Source organism: Cinclus cinclus, chromosome 2 (assembly GCF_963662255.1).
Source record: "Cinclus cinclus chromosome 2, bCinCin1.1, whole genome shotgun sequence".
Lineage (NCBI taxonomy): Eukaryota > Metazoa > Chordata > Aves > Passeriformes > Cinclidae > Cinclus > Cinclus cinclus.
The window spans coordinates 84,938,931-84,963,531 of NC_085047.1; the positions used below are offsets into that span (position 1 = coordinate 84,938,931).

General features: G+C 36.7%; 1 protein-coding gene across 2 annotated transcripts; it reads left to right on the top strand.

The window, feature by feature from the left end:
• The first annotated feature begins 201 nt into the window (after positions 1-201).
• Positions 202-24,057, top strand: TUBGCP5 (tubulin gamma complex component 5). Of its 2 annotated transcripts, XM_062487850.1 has the most exons (24): positions 202-362; positions 2,844-2,897; positions 2,993-3,101; positions 5,098-5,194; positions 5,782-5,892; positions 6,431-6,510; positions 6,989-7,124; positions 8,690-8,807; positions 10,210-10,299; positions 11,001-11,094; positions 11,425-11,671; positions 11,786-11,988; positions 12,666-12,781; positions 14,099-14,367; positions 15,243-15,441; positions 16,854-17,042; positions 17,578-17,760; positions 18,049-18,133; positions 18,237-18,357; positions 19,040-19,218; positions 19,949-20,074; positions 20,629-20,717; positions 21,846-21,946; positions 23,062-24,057. In XM_062487850.1, the coding sequence occupies exons 1-24, from the start codon at positions 202-204 to the stop codon at positions 23,106-23,108; spliced, it is 3,204 nt and encodes a 1,067-aa protein (XP_062343834.1). In that variant the 3' UTR covers positions 23,109-24,057. The 2 variants fall into 2 exon arrangements, with proteins under 2 accessions (XP_062343834.1, XP_062343835.1); XM_062487851.1 differs by lacking the exon at positions 5,782-5,892.
• Positions 24,058-24,601: the final 544 nt, after the last annotated feature.

Here is a 24,601-nt window from a genome sequence, read left to right on the forward strand (position 1 = left end):
ACGAAGTGTCCCGCCTGGACCCTCTCTCCCCATCCCGCCGGATCCCCCTCGTCCCCCGCCGACCGCCCCTCCGCCGCCCTCAGCGCGGCCGCCACGCGCATGCGCGGCTCAGGGAAATCTCGCGAGAGGAGGACGAGGCGGTGGCGGCCCGGTGTGGCGCCGGCGCTGCCGCCCCCTGTGCCCCTGCCCTGCTAGCGGGCCATGGCGGCGCCGCCGGCCTCGCCCGGCCCCCGCGGCCGCTTCGAGCAGGAGCAGGACCGCGCCGTCCGCGCCCTGGTGCGCTGCGTGACCGGCCTGCCCGAGGAGGAGCTGGGCGGAGAGCGCTTCCAGGCGGCGCTCAATTTCGCCTGGTCCAACTTCAGGTCAGCGGGAGCGTGGAGGGTCCCGGTGCCTGCTGGGGGGTGTGGGACGGGGCCGCGGCCCGCCGTGCGCCGGGTCTGGGATAGCGCCGGGGGCCGTGTACGAGTCTCTGCCACAGATTCAGTAACTGCTAGTCCGTCACGGTTGAATCTTGGTCTTTTTGGGCTTTTCTCCTGCTGTGTTAAAAGGTGTCTTTCGGCGTTTTCATTTAGCCGCCCGAAACTTTGTTGGAGGGGGATACATTATGGTTGTATAAAGAGAGCGAGTGAGGAGGACCCCGCCAAATTGAGATAAACCTTCTGGCTAAGAATGCTGTGCTGCTTGTGTGAAAGGTTGTCGGTCTGCAGGAAGAGAACGTGTTTGGTGCTATTTCGGCTTGTTAGAAACGTGGGCTTTGTTGATTTTTAATACATCGTTTTTACTGCCTTAATATAGGCCGCCTAAACTGGCCTTACTGAAGTTTCACACACAGTTTTCACTTATCACAGTTATTGTTCCAGGCTATTCTGCCAGCTTGAGCTGGACTCGATGGTCCTTGTGGCTCCCTTCCAACTCAGAATATTCTGAGCAAGCTGTGAAACTTACATGATGTATTTCCAGTTAACCGTACTATCACTAACTGCTGCCTCCTTGAAATCGTATGCAGCTAGTAGGTAATGCATATAAAAGCAGTGCTGCTTTACATTTTTCATGCTGATAAAATGCAGTTTTGGTGGAGCAGTAGCATAACTGCATTGCATCTGTGAATCCTAACTACTAGTAAGCTCAAATAAAATTATTTTAATTTGCAAATCTCACCCTAGGTTTTGGTCGCCCAGGTGCTTGTGTAGCTGTGTGCTCTTGTAGATTCGGGAATTGTTGGAGTTTTATTTGGGTCTTGTATGTGTCAAGACAACGTGGGGTGGGGTGATGCAGAGTGAGCAGGAAACTTTTGATAGGGAGGGTTGGGAAGAGGAAGGGTTTTTTCTTGCCAGAATTTTTGCCAAGGAATGTGCATGGAACATCAGCCTGAAATTATCTAGTATTATGTTTGCATACAGTGAGACCTTAAGTTGTAGAAACACTCCTTAGTTTCAAGTTTGTGGAACTTGTAGTTTGTATTGTTGGATTTGATGATCCTTCTGTGCTGTAGTTCTGTGATCTAGCTATGTATTTTCATGCAGCACCCTAGTCCTCTTCTATTCATGATGTTCCCAACTTGCCTGAAAAATGGGGGTTTTTTTGCATGTATGTTAGTCATTAATTAAAGCTTTGAGTAACAGACTAAAGAATTTTCACTAATAACTTTGCTGCAACTTAATTTTTCTTTTCAGGACAGATTTTTGGTTTGATTTTTTTATTGTCTTTTCAGTGTGGTATTCTAAATCTTCCAGTTCTTATACTTACCTTTTTGAATTAATGATATCTTATATAAGCTAATGTGCTGTAATAAATTAGATATTTTCTTAAACCCGAATGTGATCTACTTAGTCAGTGCTTTATTTTACTGTTCTCTTGTTCCAAATCCTTATACACAGTTGAAATCAGACTAACGTCTGTAGTTAACCAAGTATTTTTTTCTTTTCTTTAATATGGGCCTATCTTCATCCTGCAGTGCTAGTTATTAAAAGTCCTTGCTAACAGGTTCACTTCTGGTTCATTACTTTGGCATTGAGGTGATTTCTTATTGTCTTTTAAATTTCAGTCTGTTTAGCTTAACTGTTGCTCATGATTGGGATTCAGCAGTTTTTATTTCTATTTGTGGTCATGAGAATTTTATTACTTTCTGTCACTTGTTGGAAACATTGGTTTGTTTTTGAGGGCATCTAGAGTGTCTTGACCTTGTGCTCAATGTTGTCACGTCTTATTCCCTGGTTTTTAAATCTCTGTATCTGAAGAACCTATTCATAGCCTTATTTAGTCTCCAAAGTCCATTTTACCTTTCACGAGTTCTTGTTTTGTCCCTGTACATATCTATACCTTTGTTAGTATATCTGTCTTTATTTTTGATCAAGCTCTCTTTCCTCTTCAGCACTCTCCCTTGTCCTTTATAAAAAGGAGCTTCTTTTGGGTTAAGAGGCCTTCCCATGTGGGTGTTTGTTTTGCCTGTGCCTGTGATGCAGGTCCCAGATAATTTTGTGCGTTTGACACCAATGCCTTTGATAACACAGTTCTTGATCTCCTTGCTCTACTTGACTTAGCAGACAGCATACTTTAATTGCTTAGTTTGCTGGTACAGTAGTAATTTTCCATTCAGCTTAAGAGTGCTGCTTAGATGTAACCTGCATTCAAGTTTTTCCATCTTTCAGGCCAATTATATTTAATCCTTCTTGAGATAAGAGATGCCAAGATTGAATTTTGAATTTTGTTAGTGCTTAATGCTGTTGCTGAATTAAGTGTGCATTATTAAACTAGTAATGTTGTTTTCATATATGTAAATCAGTTTTATTTTCTTCCTTACTTCAGCTTCCTTTTAAACATTCTAATGCAGATTTCTTACACAGATTTCACCGTTTTCTTGATGTGAACAGTCATAAAGTAGAGAGAACAATTGAAGGGTAAGCTTTATGTCTATATGTTAATAATGCATTAGTTATATATATATATATATATATATATTTAAAATCCTTCTTGATACTATTTGTGTTATTAGAATACATGAAAAATTGGTAATTCATTCTGACCTTGGAAAAGCTGCAAGCTGGAAAAGACTAACAGAAAAATTTCTGAACTTACCACTCCCAAGTACTGAAGAAACAAAGGTATGTATCTTGCAATTTCCTTGTTCTTGTTCTTTTTTCCTTTGGTAGTAATGTGTTGGAAATTTCAGGTGACTTAGTAGTGGGCTTTGGAGTTGCTGTTCAGGTCATGGATTTCCAGAAATGCAAATGCATTTATTGTCTTCTCAGGGTTTCAGCACATGGAGTTTCATGATTTAAAGTACAAGATCTCATTGCAGAGCAAGGTGTTTTAGGATCAGCATTGTGCAGATGCTGTAGCTAGAGTCTAGGTGAATCTAGATTCCTGTCTCTTGTAAAATAACAATGAACTGAGCATTTCTTATTCTTTGCCATTTTTTTTTTTACCTTAAGTAATCCATCTGAGTGTTTTGGTTTTAGGGTTTTTGGTTGGAGTGCTCCTGTTCCGTAGCTGCCATATTGAGAGTGGGGGTGTGTTTCACCATTGATACACTTTGTATCAAACAAGTTTAGGATATGGAATGGATGAATATGGCAAAAGTTGTCTCACTTAGTTTTCTTTCCAGTGTAGCAGTGTAATAATGAATTGAATCTTAGAAAGTTCCCGCTGTTGGGAGATTTAAGCTTCTGATTTAAGAAGTGGTGGTCCATATAATGGTGTTCTTTAATAGAGCTATCTGTTCCGAATTGCAGTCTGATTTTACTTCTCATTGAGCTGACATTTATCTTTCTTTGCGTGTTCTAGGTTCCTTCTAGTTTGTGGGGCAAACCCAGGAGCCCTTAATAGATTACACGTATTCAGTTACTATACTGTAGTCTCTAGATTTTTGAAATTATACCTCTAGTAGTGCTGGTTTTGAGATTTGAATGAAATTAAAACCAACCTAACCAAACACCCAAGCAAGCATTTAATACTTGAATGTTGCAAGTAGCCTAAGATCTTTTTAATTTCCTTTTCTTTTTAAAAATGCAACTGGGGTGTGGCTGGAGGTAGATTAATCTCATATTTGGGAAGTTAAATGGCATTTAGTTTTTAGCAGTGACATATAACTGGGAAGATTAAGTATTTATTGGTTTCTGTAACTGATAAGTGGAACACCAGCTCACACATGTGGTTTTGTAAATGACCTACTGGTTTTCTTTGACAAAATCAGTAATGTTCAGTAGGAACATATTGCAATCCTTATATAGTAGGTATCATGCTACTTTATCAGAAATTTGAATATTTTTTTCTAAAATGCAAGTGGAACTTATTCCAAAACAGCTATGTGTGTTTATGAATGTATGAAAGTGTATAAGGATTTAGACAGCAGAATCTCCATGTCTAGATGTGAAATGGTTGGCTGAAGGTCTTTGTAAAGTTAAAATGAGGCCAAAGAAATTTTTTTTATAGTAATAAATGGTTGTACATTGGTAAACAGATTTTAGGGAACAGACAATAATAAAATCTGTGGACCATACCAGTGTTGGCATAACATTCTAACCTGATTGAAGGCCTCTGTTTCACAGCTGCAGTACTGGAGTTAAAGATTCATCCTTAATGAATTATGTAGATTTTCAGATCTGAAAAGATATTGTGAACATGATATTAAAATGTAGTGATTTTAGCTAACTTCATTTAGCCTCTGTTTGAAATAATGGACCATGTGAAAAGGGAAGCTAAGACTTGGTTTCCTGCAGGCACATTACCTGAGTCCTTCCAGTTCATCCACGTTTATGTGGCTGTCCATTATCCCTTAAGAAGTAAGTAAGTAAGTCCTCAGGTGACTTCTTACTTCCACAGTACTTGAATCTTTTCCATATTCTCTGATTATTGGCTCAGTAAGAGGCAGCATATGCTGTGGCTGCTTTTGAAGGGTTTGTATACTGATTGGCTAATTAATAAGCAGAAGAAAATGGATAACATTCAATATCATGTTTCAGATGTTATTTTTGTAATTCAGGACTGGGGAATGGGATCTAATGGGGAGCATTCCTGCAGATAATAGACTGACTTTGTTATTAAGCAAAATCTTTTAGAGCACTTACAGACTTGCTTTTTTCCTAATGTGTTTTAAAGACGGATGCACACTATTCCATACTGTCTCTTCTGTTGTGTTTGTCTGATTCACCATCCAACACCACCTATGTGGAAAAACCGAGAGTCAAAGAAGTGGGTGAGTTTATAAGATGTTTATATGGCTAATGAAATGTACAGTTCACAATGCAATCTGATAAGAAGGATGTTTTTCCTTTCCATTTTATTATCTCCTTCCCTTCACATTGCTTTATTGGTTGTCTTTATAATTTATGCATTTAAAATAGCTTGCAAGTCCTTCCTACCATGTTTATGTTGCATCACTTAATTAAGTTTTCCAGCCACTGAAGTACCTTGGGAACTCTCTTTGACTTGTACCACTATCACAAACGTTCTCCACCTATTCAGCAGTGCTTACATGCTCAAAGACAGACAATGGGTTTCTATCCTGAGTCTCTGTCTTGCACCTCAATATTAGATCTCTTGAAAAAGTTTTGGTAATGTAAATTCGTACATTTCTTACGTAATCAAGGAAAGGGAGATACATTTGAAGGTTTCCAGAGGGAGATCCCAGCTGCCTGCTTTCTAAAGTAAGACTTTTTCACTCAGTGCCTGAAAATGAGGCTTGTGCTTGAGTGGATACCATCCCCCGTTTGTTTAAGTGTTGTATCATAGACTGAAAGCAGAATATTTCAGACTAACCTAAAGAAAATCTTGCATCTTAAGATTCCTTTTTGAATGATCTCTGCACATTCCCTCGGCGGTGTTTTGAATGCACTTTCAGCCCATTCCAGGAATGTGAATATGAAGAAGTTATCTCAAACAACACTAATTGCAGTTGAGTAAGCTTCACATTTAAGATGTCATATGTTGTAAGTGTCGCTGTTACTTTGAAAGTATCGCACATCACAGATATGTGGTGTCTTTTTTGGAGAGTAAGACAGTTCTTGATTTATGTTGTTTACAGTCTGGGATCCTTGTGCATATTTAACTTATATATTTAGAATGTTTCCATTGAGCTAAATGGGACTTACTAGTCAAAATAAGTGGTATGTTGCATTCTTGCATGTTTTTCCAGAATTGAGGTATAGGGTGGTGTAATGTAATATAGTTAAATGTGCTGATGGCACACTGTGTTGCATATTTTTGAGAGTATAAGCAATAAGTATAAGTTGAGAATATACATGGTTGATATGTCACAATTTATGTCATGTTGAAAGTGCATAACCTTTCTAATGGAACAGTGGTGTAACTTTAAATGGAAATGTCTTTTGTTTTAGCTATAGAGTATAGAGCTACTTTTAACTTTTGTAGTATTTTAGAGGAAAAGGAAGTCAGAGCTTTGTGATACTTACTATTTTTATATTTCTCTTAGAAAAGGAAGAAGAATTTGATTGGGGAAAGTATTTGATGGAAGGAGAAGAAATTTACTTTGGCCCTGGCATAGATACACCAGTAAGTAATTTCTTAAGGTAAAAACCCCAACTGTATAAACTGTTTTGGAGTGTGTTAGAGACCTGATTGAGCTGTCGTAGTTTGTATGCTCTGTATGTTGATTCTTGCAGGATTTCCCAGTACTCTCCTCAATTCCATGAAATAACACAGACCCAAGCAGAATAACAGTAATACAAATACTGTTGTTTTTCCCAGTGTTTTGCCTTAGTCCTGCAATTAAACTGTCTTCTTCTGTGGACCCGTGCTTCCACCTAATCAGAACTTACTGCAGTTTTGTGATCTTTTCCAGATCTCTCATTTGCTGATTATTAATGTTGTGTATGACTAAACTCATTCCTTGTTAGACAGTTATGTAGCCCTAGTGTCCTGAATTTATAGTGTAAAAAGGAGTAGTTAATATTTGGCTTGAATAGGAGCTGAATATAGATGTGTCTGCAATGTTGTACTGAAGTGTCGTGGGGTTTGTTGCACTTCATAGGATTGGTCTGGAGAAAGTGAAGAGGAAGAGGACACTCAGCCCTTGAGCAGGGAGGACTCGGGTATTCAAGTAGACAGAACACCTTTAGAAGACCAAGATCCAAATAAGAAGACAGTACCTAATGCTTCCTGGAAAGGTTAGAATAAGATGTAATTCTTCTGATATAGATAATAAAATTTAGCAAGATAATGCAGCTTTTTTTATTATTCTTTAGTGAGGTATTGTATTACAGATCTATAATTGTAATGCAAGATGCATGTTGCTGTTCGTTGTTCGTTAATGATGGAGTTTTTTACAGTAAAGAAACAATATGGTAAGTTTGATCTGTTTTCCCTTACTGCTAACACAGAAGAATTCTGTTCATTCCTGTGGAAATTTACATGGATATTCCAATATAGAAATGAAAACTTAAAGTAAATGCAGCCTGTATTTGTATGGATATAATGTACATTTTTATTACTAAGTATCAGAATGCTGAAGAAAAATTTATTTTCCAACATAAATAATTAGCTTGGTTGTGGGTGTGAAATGTTTCTGAAAAAAAAAAAAGTTTATTTAGTAAAAACACTAGTGGCTTTCTCTTGAATAGCTCCAGGGAGTATTAAAGTAGCTGTATTCTTTTTCATAAAATATTGAGTACAGTTTACCTGGCACATGACAAGTGCATAGTGTATATACACTAGCAGTGCATATACTAGCAGTAGCTATCTAACTGGGATTAGGCAGAGTTCTTGACAATCACATTTTAGAAAAAACTGTTTTAGTTTATGTACTAAATGTCTAATAAAAAGGAATGTAGTGAAAAGGTTGATGACATTTGGCAGTTTATTTTATAAGTCAGCCTCATTTTGTATATAGCATTTGAGAATTGCCTGAAGCAGAAGTGCATTTTTGAGAAAAACCTGAAAACCATGTAAATCTTCAAGCTTAGAGAATCATAGATCTTGAGCTGGAAGGGACCCTCAAGGATCATCAGAGTCCAGATCCTGGTCCTGCATAGGGTCATCCTCAAGAATCACACCGTGTGCCTAAGTGTGTTTTCCGAACATTCCTTGAACTCTGTCAGGCTGGTGCTGTGGCCACTTGCCTGGGGAGCCTGTTCCAGTGTCCAACCACCTTCTAGATGAAGAACCTTTTCCTAATATGCAACCTAAACATCCCCTGACACAGCTTCAGGCCATTCCCTGGGCCCTATTACTGGTCACCAGAGAGAAGAGATCAGTTCCTGCACTTCCCCTCATGAGGAAGCTGTGAACCATGGTGGGGTCTCCCCTCAGTGCCCTCTTCTCCAGGTTGTATGGACCAAGTGGTCGCAGCTGCTCCTCATATGGCTTCCACTCTAAGGGTGTCACTGTCTTTGTAGCCCTCGTTTGGACACTCTCTAAGAGCTCTTTTTTACATCGTAGCACCCAAAACAGCTCACACTACCCAGGTGAGGTCTCACCACACTGAGCAGAGCTTATCATTTTAGGACTTTTGCAACATTTGGAAAATGTGGCATTTCTGTGTAAATTAATTTGTGTACAGTGGTATTAAATTCCCAGTGCAGTAAAGTGTAAATGCTTGTAAATTGTAATTCATTTGAAAACATCTGTGATTCTGCAGCTGAGTGAATAGGCTTATTAATAACTTCTTCCTGTGTTTTGTAAGCATTTCCTGCATAAATAAAAACGCCTTGCTGCCTGTCACATGTTTTCACAGTTGGTGAGCCTGATGCCCGCAGCTGGCTGGAGCAGCACGTTGTTCCTCAGTACTGGACAGGAAGGGCTCCTCGCTTTTCACATAGTTTGCACTTGCATTCCAACCTGGCTGCTGTCTGGTAAGAAAACAATATCACTTACATATTCCTTCCTGGCATACAATGCTAAATAATGGCTTTTAAAGCCTTTTTCTGTTGGAAGCATAAAGATATTATAGCTATTACAATTCACTTAAGAACAGAATTAAAGGAATGCAGATTAATAAGATGAACAAATGAGCTGCTTTTTCTATTAATAGATTCTTATCCTTTAATTTAATTTTTACTAAGTTTCTCATGTCAGAGGGAGGGATTTCATTTTTCAAGGATGCAAATTTTACTGCTGAATTTTGTTTGGCTTGACCCTTATGAATGTCTCTGAAGACCTAATATAGGTGTGTTGTAAGTGGTCCTGGAAGTGAGGTGTCCCCTGATGTTTAAAACTTTGAAATGTTTTTGTTGCCTCCCTTACAAAGGTAAACATAATTTTTTTGTGGGGAAGGAACTTTGAACAGTGTATTGCCATAATCTGCCATGGCCTTGGAAAGAAAATGAGAATTAAAAATAAAAGGGAGTCTAATTCTTTCCTGTCCCAAATTTTGATGTATCTGTAATGAAGTTCATTAGATTTGCCCTTGGTTTTCTTAATTTAATTAATTTCTTATTCAAGGAGTTATTTTAGTATAAGGTGGTTGTCTAGCCAGTTATGAACCACAATTTGCAATGAATATTAGAAAATGGGTAACATGAATAAAGCAATGCTACTTCTGCTGCAGTTGTTAGGAGATGTATGATTTACATATATGTATGATATATAACTAGTATTAGTTAATTTGGACTTTTTATTTTTGAGTGTGATTGCATAACTTTTGCCACTAATGATATTGAGTAAAAATATTAAAAATGTAAATAATCATTCTATACTTTGCTAAAACATGAAAAGGTACTGAGGATGGTTTACCAAGAATTGCATAAGACAGGATCATAAGAGCAAATTCTTAGGTGGCTATGAAAGTTTCCACTTCTTAAGTAAACTTCTGAGCTAAAGAGAGAATTTTCTTATATGGGTTAGAAAAATTGGTATTTAATTTTTTAGCTTAGTATTTTTTCTAGAAAGTAATGATAAGTTTTCATGGCACTGAATGAGAAATAACTGAATCATTAAAAAAAAAAGCCTAAACCCACAATCTCCCTCCCTCTCCTGACCCTAAAATATTGGAAATTCAGTACTTCAGGCATGTGCTACTTAATTTCTTGTCTTGCTATGTAAGGCAAATGATATTTGAGTGTTTTCCACAGTATCTTGCTTAACAATATGAAAATAAACTGGTTTTTTATATGCTTAAAATGTCCCCATGAGCACTGAATCTGCTCAGATGTGAGCAGAACAAAACTGAGCCTAAGATTATTGCTTCATTCCTACTTTCAGGTGATTCAGCTATTATTTCAGCCATTAAATTGTTTTCATTTCTTTTTTTCTAAGGGACCACCATTTGTACACCAGTGATCCTTTGTACGTGCCAGAGGAGAGGACACTGGTGACAGAAACTCAGGTTATACGAGAAACTCTTTGGTAAGTTCAGCATCACAAAGCTTGCATTTTAACTTTTAGTATTTCTCTCAAGGAAGTGAGAGGTCTGTCTTTGAAGATGTCCGAAAAAAGAATTATTACTGAGCTTTTAATTTACACTGTTTCTGACAGTAAAGATGCTGCATATACATGTTTACCATTCACATTTGAGGCACTGGAACAGGTTGCCCAGAGAAGCTGTGGATGCTCCATCCCTGGCAGGTTGGGTGGAGCCCTGAGCAGCCTGGGGGGGGGGGGGGGAGGGGGTGTCACTTCATGGCCTGAAGGCTGGAACTATATGATGTTTAAGGTCCCTTCCATTCTGTGATTCATGAAGAACAAAGTTGCTTACTACGTTTTTTTGGCATTGATTATTCAAGTCTAATCGTTAAAAAAACCCGAATTGTTCTTATTTTGTCCCTGTGGATTTATAAAACAGTGTCCAGTTTTAGAAAGCGGACTGAGTCATCCTGTAGCTGGAAATTATCTCAACTGGAAAGAAACTTTGAGAAATATTTACTTCATGCCAGTGTTTAATTGTTCTTGTTCTGGCAACAGCTTACAGTACCAATAGCATCATACTTGAACTCTGATCTGTTGCTCAAAGAAAATAAACTTTTAGGCAAGGGAGAGCTAGTTCTTTTATTAATTGTATGTAAGTCCATTAAGGGGGAAAATTACTACTCTTTTTGTTTCTTTTCAAGGCTACTTTCAGGAGTGAAAAAACTTTTTATATTTCAGCTGAATGATGGAAAAGTGACTGTGCGGAATGATATTATTGTAACTCATTTAACCCATGTAAGTTGTTTCTGAATCTCAGAGGAATATGTCATTAGAAAGGTGTAATTTGTGGGAATGGAAAATTAAACTGCTTGTGGAAATTTCTGCAAATTTTCTACATATTTCTGCAATTGTGTTTTGTCTAAGTAAGAGCATCTGACTTAATAAAACTGAATGGGCTGTTCCTGTATCTGAGAATGTGATGAAACAATAGCAATTGCAGAATTTTATAGTATTTTATTTCATAAAACTAATATTGTAATTCAGTTTTTAGGCTTTATGAAATACAGTTTTTGTTAGATGATTCTAAAAGATTGTTTGTTTGTTTGTTTGTTTGTTTGTTTTTAGAATTGCCTGAGATCTGTACTGGAGCAGATTGCAGCATATGGGCAAGTTGTGTTTAGACTACAGAAGTTTATTGATGAAGTGATGGGACACAGCCCAGAAAGCATAATGCATGGAACAGTTTCCACTCCAAAGAAGACTACTGAAGCCCCATTCAGAACCTACCAAGCTTTTATGTGGGCTTTATACAAATATTTTATTAGCTTTAAAGAAGAACTTACTGAAATTGAAAAATGCATAATCAACAAAGGTACAGTGCAAGGGAAGTTTTACATGAGGGGAACACACAAATAATTAACACTGACAAAATTTTCTTTTCCGTTGGATGTTATTTTGTGCATCTTATGTTTTTTTTCATTTCTAGATAAAACAGTCACACTTTCAATAGTAATAGATAAGCTGTCTCCTAGACTGGCACAGCTGAAGATACTTCACAAGGTGTTCAGTACAGGAGTAGCAGAAGTACCTCCTGATACCAGAAATGTTGTACGAGCATCTCATTTGCTTAATACCCTCTACAAAGCTATTCTTGAATATGACAGCGTTGGAGAGGCATCTGAGCAAACGGTAGGGGAAATAATTCTTTCCTTAATAGAACAGCACACTTGAAGTAACTAAATCAGTTACTAGATTTAGTAACTACTGCATTACTTTTTTTTTTTTTTTTTTGACATGAGTTCACTCAACCTGGATGAAAATGGATTTATGAGAGGATCAAGAGCAGTGTTTTTTGAGGACTGAGGTGAAGGACTGTGGGAAATTAGAGGCCAGGACGCTGTTTTGGAAGAGGGAACGTGAAATAGCTTTCCCTCCTATTTCTACTACTTCATAATTCAGTTAATGCTGAAATATGGGAGTTTGGATTTTTACAGTAACTTGATTATACTACTGAAAATGTAGTTGATGTCATTATATCCTTTTGTTTTCCTGATTTTGATGTTATGAAACCACAGTGTTTTATTGACTATCCCTTACTGTTTCAGAGATGCTAAAATGAAAAAGTGCTGTTTGGATTTGTGATGGCAAGAGTAACAAGGGGAACCATGAACAATATAGGCTTCCATTAAAAAAAAAAAAGCTGCAATTTTTAGTTTAACATTTTATCTTTAACATTCTTTAAGTGTGGTTATGTATATGTTGTGAATTGTGATTGCACAATTTAGAGATTAGACTTCACAATATTGCTTTCAATGCTTGGTATAAAAACATTCAGCCAGTTTGGTTTTTTTCCCCTTTAAATTCAGGTATCCCTTTTGTTCTCTCTCTGGGTTGAAACTGTGAGGCCATACTTACAGACAGTGGATGAGTGGATAGTCCATGGTAATTTGTTTGATCCTGCAAAGGAATTTATTATTCAGAGGTAGGAATACTTGATAGTAGACACACATAATGCTGTGCAAGTAAACCTGTTGTAGAACCTAGAGTAAAGGGTAACAGTAAAAGTAGGTTTTCGTATTTGTTATTTTGCTTAAGAAATAATTTCTTAACCATACTTCTGTAACTTGTCCCACACTTCCCATTAGGGAAATTACATAGGTATGGATCTCTACCACATATTGTTCTAGAGCAGAAATCAATTATTTTGTGTTTTTTCCATCTGTAGTAAATAATGAGCAGGCTGACTCTTGAGTGTACTGACGTTTTTTAAAAGCAATTAACTATTTTTCAAACCCAAGACATTGGCAAAATTTCCAAAATTTACTTTTTGATTCTTCTACTAATCTTAAGTTGTTATGAATCAAACATTATTTGGAATTAAAATACTCATTGCTTCTGAAATGTTGTAAAGTTAATATGGTGTCTTGAATTACATGCACATGCCCTAAACATTACTTGAGCTGTTAATTTTTGTTCTGTTGCTATGCTACATTTTGTTGGTCCCTTTTTTTGACAGCTTGGAGTGGGAAGAGAATATACAAATTAAAGTTTTGGCTTGTAATTACAAATCCATTTTTACCTATCTGCCAAACTTAATTGAATCTGTGTCTTTTAACACATGTTGAGGTGAGCTTGAAGTAAGACAGCAGCTCTAGAGTACTATTGTAATGATTCCTTAGTAGCAAAGATCCTTAGCATCCTTATTATGTCCTCTCTCTGTGGCTCTATAATTGTGTTTTCAGTGCTACTAGCAGGCTGATTCTAACTTGTATTTATGCTTAATTTTATTCACCTGATTTTAATTGTCTAATTTAGATTTTTCTGTCTGACTTCAAAGACCAAATTGTTTATCTGATATAAACAAGAAAGAAATCCAGAGTGAACTGCAAATTGAGTTTCACCTACTCTAGAATTTTTTGGCTATCCTAGTAGTAGTTACTTCAGTTTGAGGTTTTATGTAAGTCTGCAAGTCAGTCACTCATCATTTTGACACTAAGGATGCATGCCACTGTGAATAATTAACATCCTGGACAAGTTTAATTATAATTGCTCTATTTGACTTGCTGTTGGGGTTTATTTTGTTGTACAGTTGTTTTATCTCCCATGAGCTAATTGTTTATCCTTTTCAGAATGTCTAAATAGTTTGCAAATCAGGATGAGATAATTTTGTACAGTTTTGATAATGCTTCATAACTGTTCTAAGAGAAAGGCAAAGCACAGAACAAAGAGGATACATATCCTCTAGTAATGAAGTTTCCTTTTGGAAAGGAAAATATAAGAGCTTTTTATTTCTTTGCAGAAACAAAAATGTTCCAGTTAATCACAGAGATTTTTGGTATGCTACCTACACGTTATATAGTGTGTCAGAAAAGACAGAGAATGAGGAGAAGATGAGCGATAATGCCAGTGCCAGTTCTGGTAGTGATCAGGCCCCTTCAAGCAGACAGCACACAATGGTTTCTTTTCTGAAACCTGTGCTCAAGCAAATTATCATGGCTGGAAAATCCATGCAGCTGTTGAAGAACCTTCAATGCAAAGATGGCTCTCCACAGCAGGCTGCATCAAGAGGTGAGGTGTCAGTTTTCACAACATTGGCTTTCTAACAGTATGAGTGCATTTTTGATAATAGGCTTCCTCTGGCTTGAGAATAATAGAGCACTGTTGAATGCCAGTATCATGGTTGATAACTTCAGGTCTGATGGAAAACACTCTTCTAATGCAAACAAATGAAAAGAGCAAAGTGAATAAAGTTGAGAGCTCCATGTTCTTTTATTTCTTTTTTCTCAAACTTCTTTTCATGTGCTTACAAAACAATTTTTTTTTTTTGCTATGAGAGAAAAGCAGTTTGTATGTTCTAATAGCAAAACAGGTGTTTTTTTATAAATAATTGTTTTCCATTACTCAGTGGTTGAGTAATCTAAGATAGCATGTGGAATTAGTTTTTTTTAAAGTTTACTCGTAAGTAGATGAAATGTGTTTGGATATCTAGGATATTCTTTTTGAGTGTTTGTAAAACATAATACAACATTGTAACTAATGTTGGGTTTGGGGTTTTTTTTTGCTTTTTTTTAAGGAAACAGATGTTTTCATTTTGCTGCTTTTTCATGTTTAAAAGCAGAGCTAGTTAAATTATTTTGGAGACTCACTTCATTAAATACTGAAAGATTGTCAGGTGCTAAAAATTAATTGCCTTTGCACCTGAAGTAGGAAGTTCTTTACAATCTCTAAAATATTTCAGATACCTATTCTGCAGTGCATTTGAACATACGGCTGACGTTAGGCATTGGGCTAGTCCTATAATGCTAAAAACATATTTGAGGGTATTTTGTTTTCTGATTAGTGGTCTGAATGTAGTATTTTAAAAGTTACCTTCTGAATGTTGGACTGTGGAATTCTTCTAGTTCAGACGATGTTTTCTGCAATGTGTTTGTTGCCCAATTCAGATGCTGAACGGAAGAGTTTATATACACTATTCCTGGAGTCCGTGCAGTCTCGCCTGCGGCACGGGGAGGAGTCTGTTCCAGACATTATTACAGAACAGCAGGCTACAAAGCAGAGCCTGATAAAGATGCAGTCTATAGCAGAAAGACACTTGGAACTGGATGATGTCCATGACCCACTGCTGGCTATTAATTTTGCCAGGTAAATGGATGATCTTCCTGCTGTGTTGTTGAGAACGATAGCCTGGTGACACTCGGTAGTTCACATTTTCATTGCTGCTGCTGCTGCTACTGAAAACCAGCAAACTCAGAATAAAGACGAGCACCAGCAGTCAGTGACAGAAACTAAATAGACTCTCTGCTTCTGCATGGTTAAAGAAAAACAATTAAAATCAGTGAAGAATGTGCTACTTGAAATTGATAACATAGAAAATTGGAGTAGTCTTTATCATAGCAGGCTTTTAGCAAATAAGTGGTTTAGTAGTGAATGCCATTGTAAAATCAGAACTTTTCAATGAGTTTGCTTGGTTTTTGCAAATGATGTCCTTAATTTGCGCCAAGTATATTAGAAGAATGCAGCTTCAGTTTTGCTGTGCTTAAATAATTTAACTGTAAGAGCCTTCCAAAATTCATGTTACTTGCATAAAAATTCTTCATTCTTCATAGTGAGGGAAGTCCTATAGAGAGTATAAATGTCTTGGAAATTAGCAGGAAAGATAAACTCTGAAAATCATATTATATGATTACAAATAAGAAAATAGCTATTTATGTTTTTATTAAATACTAATTTTCATTAAAAAAAATTTCATGTTTTCAAACTGAAAAGAAGGAGGAACTTGTTTTAAAGAAATCACAGATAGGACTTTGTTTCCCTTGTTTATTTGGACTATTCTAGTTGTCAAAATTGCTACATTAATTCAGCATCCAGCTAATTCAGTTTATCCAGGCAATAGCTGCTATGAGCCAGACTTCCTCTTAGAGTGGTTACAACTGGCAACTAGCTTTTTATAAAATATTACAATAATTTGATGCTTTCTGTATAAAAACAAACTTACCAAATCCAGACCACAGATACTCTCTTCCCATCATATAATATTATAGATAATATGAAAAGACCCCATAATTAAGATGGCTCCAGCCAGTTCTCCATGTGTGGGGTGGTTTTTGGCTAGTTTTGTTTTCGGTTTATTTGCTTGTTTTGTAGCTGTTTGGTTGAATTTTTACTTTGTTTCTTTAATTTTATTTTTCTTTCCTGGGAAGCTTATCTGAGTGCTGTGTATGCACAGTATAGTTCTAAAAGTTCCTATCAAAGTGGGTTTGTTTAGTAAACTGTATAGTATTTGATGTTTTTCAGAAGCATGGCTTAAGCAGTTACGTGTTTGTAGAATGCTGCCCACTGCGATACTCTTATGTCTGGTGATACACAAACAGTATGATGGATCACTGTATAGGCTGGATACTTAATCTGCTTATAATCAGCTTGTATTACCCTTGCATCATATATTTCAGAGCAGAGGACCCAAATTTGATGAAAATCTTTGAAGGTATGACATTGTTTTATACCTTGTATGAATAATGAGCCTTCTTCCCTAAGTATCTTGTTTTATTTTGAAGATTGTATTTGGAGCAGAGTGACTTTCATGAGAAGTTTACTGGTGGGGATGTCTGTGTGGATAGATCCTCAGAATCCGTGACCTGCCAGACTTTTGAACTGACACTGAGGTCTTGTCTTTATCCTCACATAGACAAACAATACTTGGAATGCTGTGGTAATTTGATGCAAACTTTAAAGAAGGATTATAGGTAAGAAAGTAGACTTTTTCCCCCTTAACTTTGTTTTTTGACTACCAGTGGTATGTCATCAATAAAAGAAGTGTTGTGTTTGTACTCCAGTTTGATGAAAGGCTATAATGTCATTGAGGAGAAGAGGGGGATCTGACATGATGGACTCTTGGGTGAAAACTTGGTCTGGCTTGAATCAACAGCAAAGCTGTCATTTGTTATCAGTGGATGTTTGGTGGGGATATTATTTCCAACAGTATTTCTTAGTGGTATTGTCATATTAAATTCATTTTAGGGAGAGGGGCAAGATTTCCAAACTGTGCTATTTCAGAGAATTACCTAGCCTGTAGGATAGCTTCCAGTGAAGTTAGTGAAGCAGTTAAAGCTTACAGGGAAAAATGCCTGATTAAACTAAGGATTTACTGTAGACTTTATGTTTGTATTCAATACTGAGTTTTTGCTGTGAAGAGTTTTAAAAGACTTTTATTTCTGCAACAGTTGTGTTTTGCATTCACTTGTATGATGAGACTCAGGAAATGTGTTTCTCCTTCTTCAGGCTTGTAGAATATTTACAGGCAATGAGAAATTTTTTCTTACTTGAAGCTGGAGATACCATGTATGACTTCTATACATCTATTTTTGACAAAATTAGAGAAAAGGAAACTTGGCAGAATGTTGCTTTCTTAAATGTTCACCTACAAGAAGCAGTTGGACAACGCTATCCGGAGGACAGTGCAAGGTAAAGTGAAAAATGTGCTTTAGTTATGTTTCTTTCACACTTAGCTGTGTTGATGTACTTAACTTGCCTAAGTTGTTTTTTTTGTTTGTGTGTATTATTTTGTATTTTATCATGCATTTATAATATTGTGTCTTTTAATGAAATTTTGAGCTGTTGTCCTCTTTCCTACCCAAGTCCTCCAGATTTAATCAGACAGTTGTGGTTAGCAGTGAGAAATAGAAATTAGTGAAACTAACTGCTCATTTAAAACAGATTCTCACCAATTGCATTACTTTTTTCCTTGCATAGGTTGTCAATATCGTTTGAAAGTGTTGATACAGCAAAGAAGAAACTCCCTGTCCACACCTTAGATGGTTTGACATTGAGTTACAAGGTAGTGAGTTAAAATTGCTGCAGTTCTTATTCTAAAACAGATTTAAAATGTTTTATTAAAGCGGCTTTTATTTTCTATCTTTATTATCCTCTTCGCCTCCTAGGTTCCTTGGCCTGTGGATATAGTTATAAGCTTAGAATGCCAAAAAATTTATAATCAAGTTTTTCTGCTCTTATTGCAAATAAAGTGGGCCAAGTATAGTCTAGATGTTCTACGATTTGATGGTAAGATATTTCTTCAATTAAAGATACTCTGTTTTGTGGTCTAAGGATATGATTAGTCTTCTGCTTTCTACACTAAGTAGTATAAACTAGTTAGAATTTTGATTAATTCTATAAAATAATAATCTGTGTTAGTGTCACAAATTGCGTGTATTAGGCTGGGCGTGTATTTCACTTCTTTTCAGCCAGAGGGACAGCTCCATTCATGCATTCTCTTTGTCTCTTTGATTGAAGTCTAGTTAGTTATTTTGAAAGTATGTTACTTCATTCTGCAAACTTTGCCCTTGAAAGAGTCTGTGTACCACACCCTAATGTTTATGTACATCTTTTTATGATTAATACTTTGCAGACAAGTTAAAAAAACAAGATAAAAAAAGACTCTATTTGAGATTGAAACAGCGAACTGTTGGGTGATTATAGAAAGAGATTTTTTAGTGTTTCCTTCATCAATATGTTTGTACTCTTCCTGACCCATATAAAGTGGATATAGACTTCATGTCTTAGAAAAATAAATTAGAAAGTTGATGGGTTCATCTGTATTTTGAACATCAGCTAAGTAATTATCTTCCTAAAAGTATGTGGTTTTTTACTGTTTAGGCTTTATGGGTATGACTTTTTGGTTAAGTCTTTTCCCAGAAAACGCAACACTCTTGCTTTTTAAAAATTTTATTTTATTTTTTTTAAGAACTAGTCTCTGCTGCAGAAAACTCACAGGTTAAGGAAGGAACTTCATTAGAACAAGGAATGCTTCCTGCATTTGGACCACAAAAAGAAAGTATAAAACAACAAATACATCGCATGTTCCTCTTAAGAGTGAAACTTATGCATTTTGTCAACAGCCTGCACAACTACATCATGACTAGGGTTTGTCTTATATCACAATTTCATTTATATTAGGACCTTGTAACTGGAGATGCAGTATTCATTTTCCTTTAAAACCTACCCCCCACCCTCCCCAAACAAAAATGCTAATATAATGTCCTTTCTGCACATGTTTAAGTTTCAAGTTGGCCATTTTAAATCAGTAATTCTAAAAATGCTTTAGAAGTTTTACATGCATGTAATTGATCTTTGGTTATTACTGATTTTTTTTTCTGTTTCTCACAGTGCTAGATGACTTAAGCACATTAATGTAGAAAGAGGTTTCTGTAAGCTGTAACTAAAGAGCTATTATGCTTATAAAAGTGTTACAACAGATATTTTAGTTAGATGAACTCTTCTTAAAAATGTCTAGTACACGGTGTATACATGACTTTCCAAATACAAAGGCAATGCCTGTAGATACAAACCTGCTCTATTATTGCCTTTTTTGCTTTTAAAAAAATCAGTATATGCTCCAGTTCAGCCTCTCTGGGGATAGTTGCTGTGTCCTTGTGTAGTAGCAGTATATCTATTTATGTTAGGAATGTTGCTGTGTAATTATGAGAAGAGCTTGAAATTTTTGCTATTGATGGTAATTTGGAGCTAATCCTAAAATTTGAGAGGGAAAAGCAAATGAATCATGCAATTTCAGGCTCTTTAAAAATATATTGTAAGAGAGTTATAATTACTTGTGTGCAGCATTGAATTTAATAACTTTTGTCTTCTTTTTAAGATTCTCCACAGTACAGGCTTGGAGTTTCAGCATCAGGTAGAAGAAGCCAAAGATTTAGATCAGTTGATAAAGATTCATTATAGATATCTATCTACGATTCATGATCGCTGCTTACTGAGAGAAAAGGTGGGTAAAAAATTAGTATATTTGATATATTGAGTTATCAGGACAAGAAAGTAGTTTTGTACAAATTATGCTGTCTGTTTTGCAGCATACATACTAAGCTATATATAGGTACTCATTAGGAAGTGGTAGCTTTTCACACTAAAGATCCAGTTTCCCTTGTTGTTATTAAGGAAAGAGGATAAAATTAAATTCTTAATATTGGATACTACATGACTTGTTCCTTTTTAGAAGCTGGGAGTTTTGAACTAACTGAGGCTTGTTGAAGTTAGGAAGATCATACATAGTGGTATGTTGGGGAATGGAGATACCTGGATAGCCTTGTAACCTTTTATTCCACATACTGTCTATGTAAAGTCCACATCAAGTAGTCAGCTGGGAAATGGAGAACAAATACAAACACCTTCACTTTGGAAGAATCACACTGTACTTAGGAGATTTGTTTTTACAGGTCAGATTAAATGGCATGTGAAACCTTTGTATTACAGTGTAATAATGAAAATTTTTCTGCTTAAAAATTAATTTCTGACTTACTCCTTGGGTTTTAATTATTTTAGGTGAGCTTTGTGAAGGAAGCTATAATGAAAGTATTAAATTTAGTACTGATGTTTGCAGACCGTTGGCAAGCTGGTTTAGGGGCTTGGAAGTAAGTACGCATACGTAAAATTCTATATGGTCATAATTCTGTAGCTCTGAGTATGATTTTGTGCCCAGGGTCGCACCTCCAGGTGAGGCTGCAGCAATGCTGAAATCAGTGGGGCATTAAAATTAACCCCCTTTGCCCATCTAGCTGTGCTGTGTTTGATGCACCACAGGGTGGGGTTTGCTCTCCTGGCTGCCTGGGCATCCTCCCTGCTCACTCCTGTTGAGTTCTTGTTGATCGGCACCCCCAGATCCCTTTTTGCAGCCACTCCTTTCCCCATTTGTACTTCTGTTTGTGCAACCTGCTGCTTGAAGAATGAATGATACTGGGCAAGTCTCCAAGGCTATGTCAAAACACTCAGAAGTTGATGTATGGTCCTGAAGCCAGCTGGTGTGGACTGGCTTACTTCATATTTTTCAGGACTAATTTTCTTCGGCACACATACTACCTAAAACTTAGATCTCACTCTCCTGTGACATTAGGAAGTTGCTATTTTTGGAGTGTTTTTCTCATTCAGAGTGTCAGAAATTATTTGTGAATGCTGTTGATAAAGACTGAAACTCAGCGCATGTGGTTGCATGCTCTTGGACATGGCAGGAAAAAGTCATAGCTGGTGTTATCTGTATCTTCTTGGGAGAGGGAAAAAGGAAAGGAGTGACTGTTGTGAACTATGTCTTCTCCCTTGATTGGTGAGTGCTAGCTGACAGAGTCCAAAGTGGAATTCAAGAGATGACCGGAGAGTAAAGCAGTGTGGGTGTCCCTGTTTTACTGACCGTGTAGGTAGGTCCCCAAGGACCTCTAAAGCAGTAAGGACCAGGAAAGGCTCTCTTGCTTACAAACCTATGTAGGAATGATAGGTGTCAGAATCACATACCTCCTCCAAGTCACTGCAGAGATTTCTAACATGATGAGGAAATAATTAATGCCCCTTTGATGGTGCTCAGATGCTCCTGTCAAAATTGCCTTTGTTTTTTAAAAGTAGAATATGCAGGCATAACTGAAGTATTGTAAGTTCAAGCCAGAATTCTATGTAAAGAGTACTTTTGTCATTTACTGTGAAATTTTGGTCATATTTTGAAGATAGCATAGGGGCTGGTCTGTTAAGCATTCCTGTGTCATACTGTTTTGTAGGATGGAATCCATAGAGAAGATGGAATCTGATTTTAAAAACTGTCACATGTTTCTTGTGACTGTTCTCAACAAAGCTGTCTGTCGAGGCTCTTTTCCCCACTGTAAGTACGTGAGGCTTTTCAAATACCTGCACTTAGACACGTTTGCTAGGAATGTGTTTATGTTTTAATCTGTTCTAATGTTTGTTTGCGCATTTTGAATAATCTCATTTTGTGAGTTATGCACAGAGGGACACCAAGTCTTACTGTTACTAAGCTAAAGTCATTATTCTTAAAGAGTATTTGTGCCAAGCTCTGTGACAGCTATCTTCAGTTTATCTGTTTACTTGATGAGGGGGAAGGTATGTAGCCAAGCAAGTGACAAGCAGTTCTCTAAACTAATGAAACTAAGTTCTGGGAGCATAGAAGAGCATTCTTTTTGTTAGTATTGGGAATGACAACTGTGGTATGCCTTGAGCAGATAAGATTTTAGTGTTATGGTGCCTCAGCTGCAACTGCACTGGGCTCTTGGCTCTGCCCATCTGTTGGAAGTTACTTCCTTGGCAGCAGAAACAGTAGAGGATGACATACCTATACTTCCACTTACAACCTGCTATGAGCTTAAATTGTTAATCGGTCCCAGTTTGAATTAGGGGGGCAGCTGCTTGGCTCAGTGAGGCTGTTGGGCATCAGGGTTAGCTGGGATGCAGATGGATGTTCTCCCAGGTTTCTACACCACCTGTAGATGTGCCTAGGGAACATGACTTAGTGGTGGACTGAGCAGTCTTAGGTTAATGTTTGGACTTGATTATTTTAAAGGTACTTCCCAACCTAAATGAGTCTGTGTCTAAAACAGGCAATATCAGCCATCACTGCTATTCACATCTACAAGAGCTTGTCTGCAGAGCCCTTAATGAGAATGGTTTGCTGTACATAAACCTTCACAACTTTTTTTTTATTATTTTTATGTACAACAGAATTACAAACAAAGGAGCTAATTTCTTACCAGTTGTTACCACATGAAATAACTAACAGGTAGCTGATGATGTATGTGGTGAAATACTATCTAAACTGTCAGAGATTTACAAAATGTCTTACTGTCTGAAGTCCCAAAGTACTACAATTTAAAAAGTAAACTGGTATCTTCCTATTAAAGGACAGAATTGAATATTGAAATAAATGTTTCCAGAGTGCAGCAAATGCAAATATTAACTACGTTTTTATGGTTTGTTTCACAGTGGAATCTTTAGCTTTGTCACTGATGGCTGGCATGGAACAAAGTTAACACCCACTTCCATTGAATTAAGGAAGAACTGAGCAGGATTTCTGTTGACATTCCTGTGTTAAAGAACCATAAGCATTTTGCACTCCAGTTTAAAATGTATATAGGTAAATGATGCCAATGTTTTGGAGCTATGTAAAATATTTTAAAATGTAAATAATGTACAGGTATTTAAGTGTGTTGGTTGTGGCAGTGTGTGTATATGCTTCAACATCAAAAAACATGTATAGTGTAAAATTCATTCCATGTAAACAATCTTACTTGAAAATACATTAAATATATTTCATGCTGAAAAAAGGAAATTTTTTTTCTTTACTTATGAGTAATTGATGATTTACATTTTCCATTAATTTTTCAGCTGTGAATAGGTCACAGGGCAGCGTGGAGTGATGTGACTCAAATATTGGTATTTAGAAAGCTGGTTAATTTTTTGCCTTTTTTTCCTTTGCAAAATGGCTAAGAAACATTCATCTTCTTTGCTTAGTGGCTCTTAAGAAATCTAAGAGGACTGTTACAAGAAGCTGATCTAAAAAATACAAGATTAATTAATCAAAATGGATTATAGCAGAACATGAAACACCAGTATTTTTTATGTTAAATGTTGAAATGCTTGCTAATTTTAGTGGTAACTCTGGTCAGTTTAAGTAGGATTAAGATGACAGTGTGTAATGTGTTTGTTTTAATGACTGGACTGTTGAGATGTTTTAAAGGTGGTCAGATATGACTTGACCTTTATCTTTCTTCTAAGACTTTTGCAAGCAAACTTTCACATCTAATAGCTAATATCCTGTAAAGCAGTAAATTGTGCTACAGAAGGGTACATTTCTGGACAAGTAAATGTGGAAGTCATTCTGCATGAGATGACTTGCCCTGTCTCCTCCCCGTGAAAGTTTCTCTGGAATTCTGGCATCAGTACACCTGAATTAAAAAAGATAAAATCAATCATACCTATTTACCTAATGATTTTTTTTGAAAAAAATAAAAGATTTGATAATTAGAATTTCATTGTTGTTGTGTGTTTCTGCAGTCAGTAACTTAAAGTTTGAGAGATGTTTCTTAAAGGTAAATGAAGTATATTACTACTGAGACTGATGCCTTGGGTTGTAGCTTTTATATTTTTCAGACTCTCTGCTGCTTGGTATGTAGCTCTGAAACTTCATGTTAGGTGTTAGTAAGTTCTCTTCACAGGGTAGTTAGACAAAACAACCCCTTCCCAGCTAGAGAATCAAGGACAACCATTACCCAAAAAGCATAAACAATAGTCTGGGAAAGGGGGAAAAGCTAAGGGTTTGAGAGGCTCTTGCACTGCCTAAGGTGTATCCTTTCAATAAATACCTATTTTATTCCTTTTTTTCTCTGTTTAGTGTCTGTTCCAGGTCAGACTTTCTACACATCAAGACTGTGGCTCATTACAAAACTTTTTTTCAGCTGTAAACTAATAATTACTTTATATGAAAGTGAATAATTGTGCTTGTGTTTGAACAGGAGATCTCAAG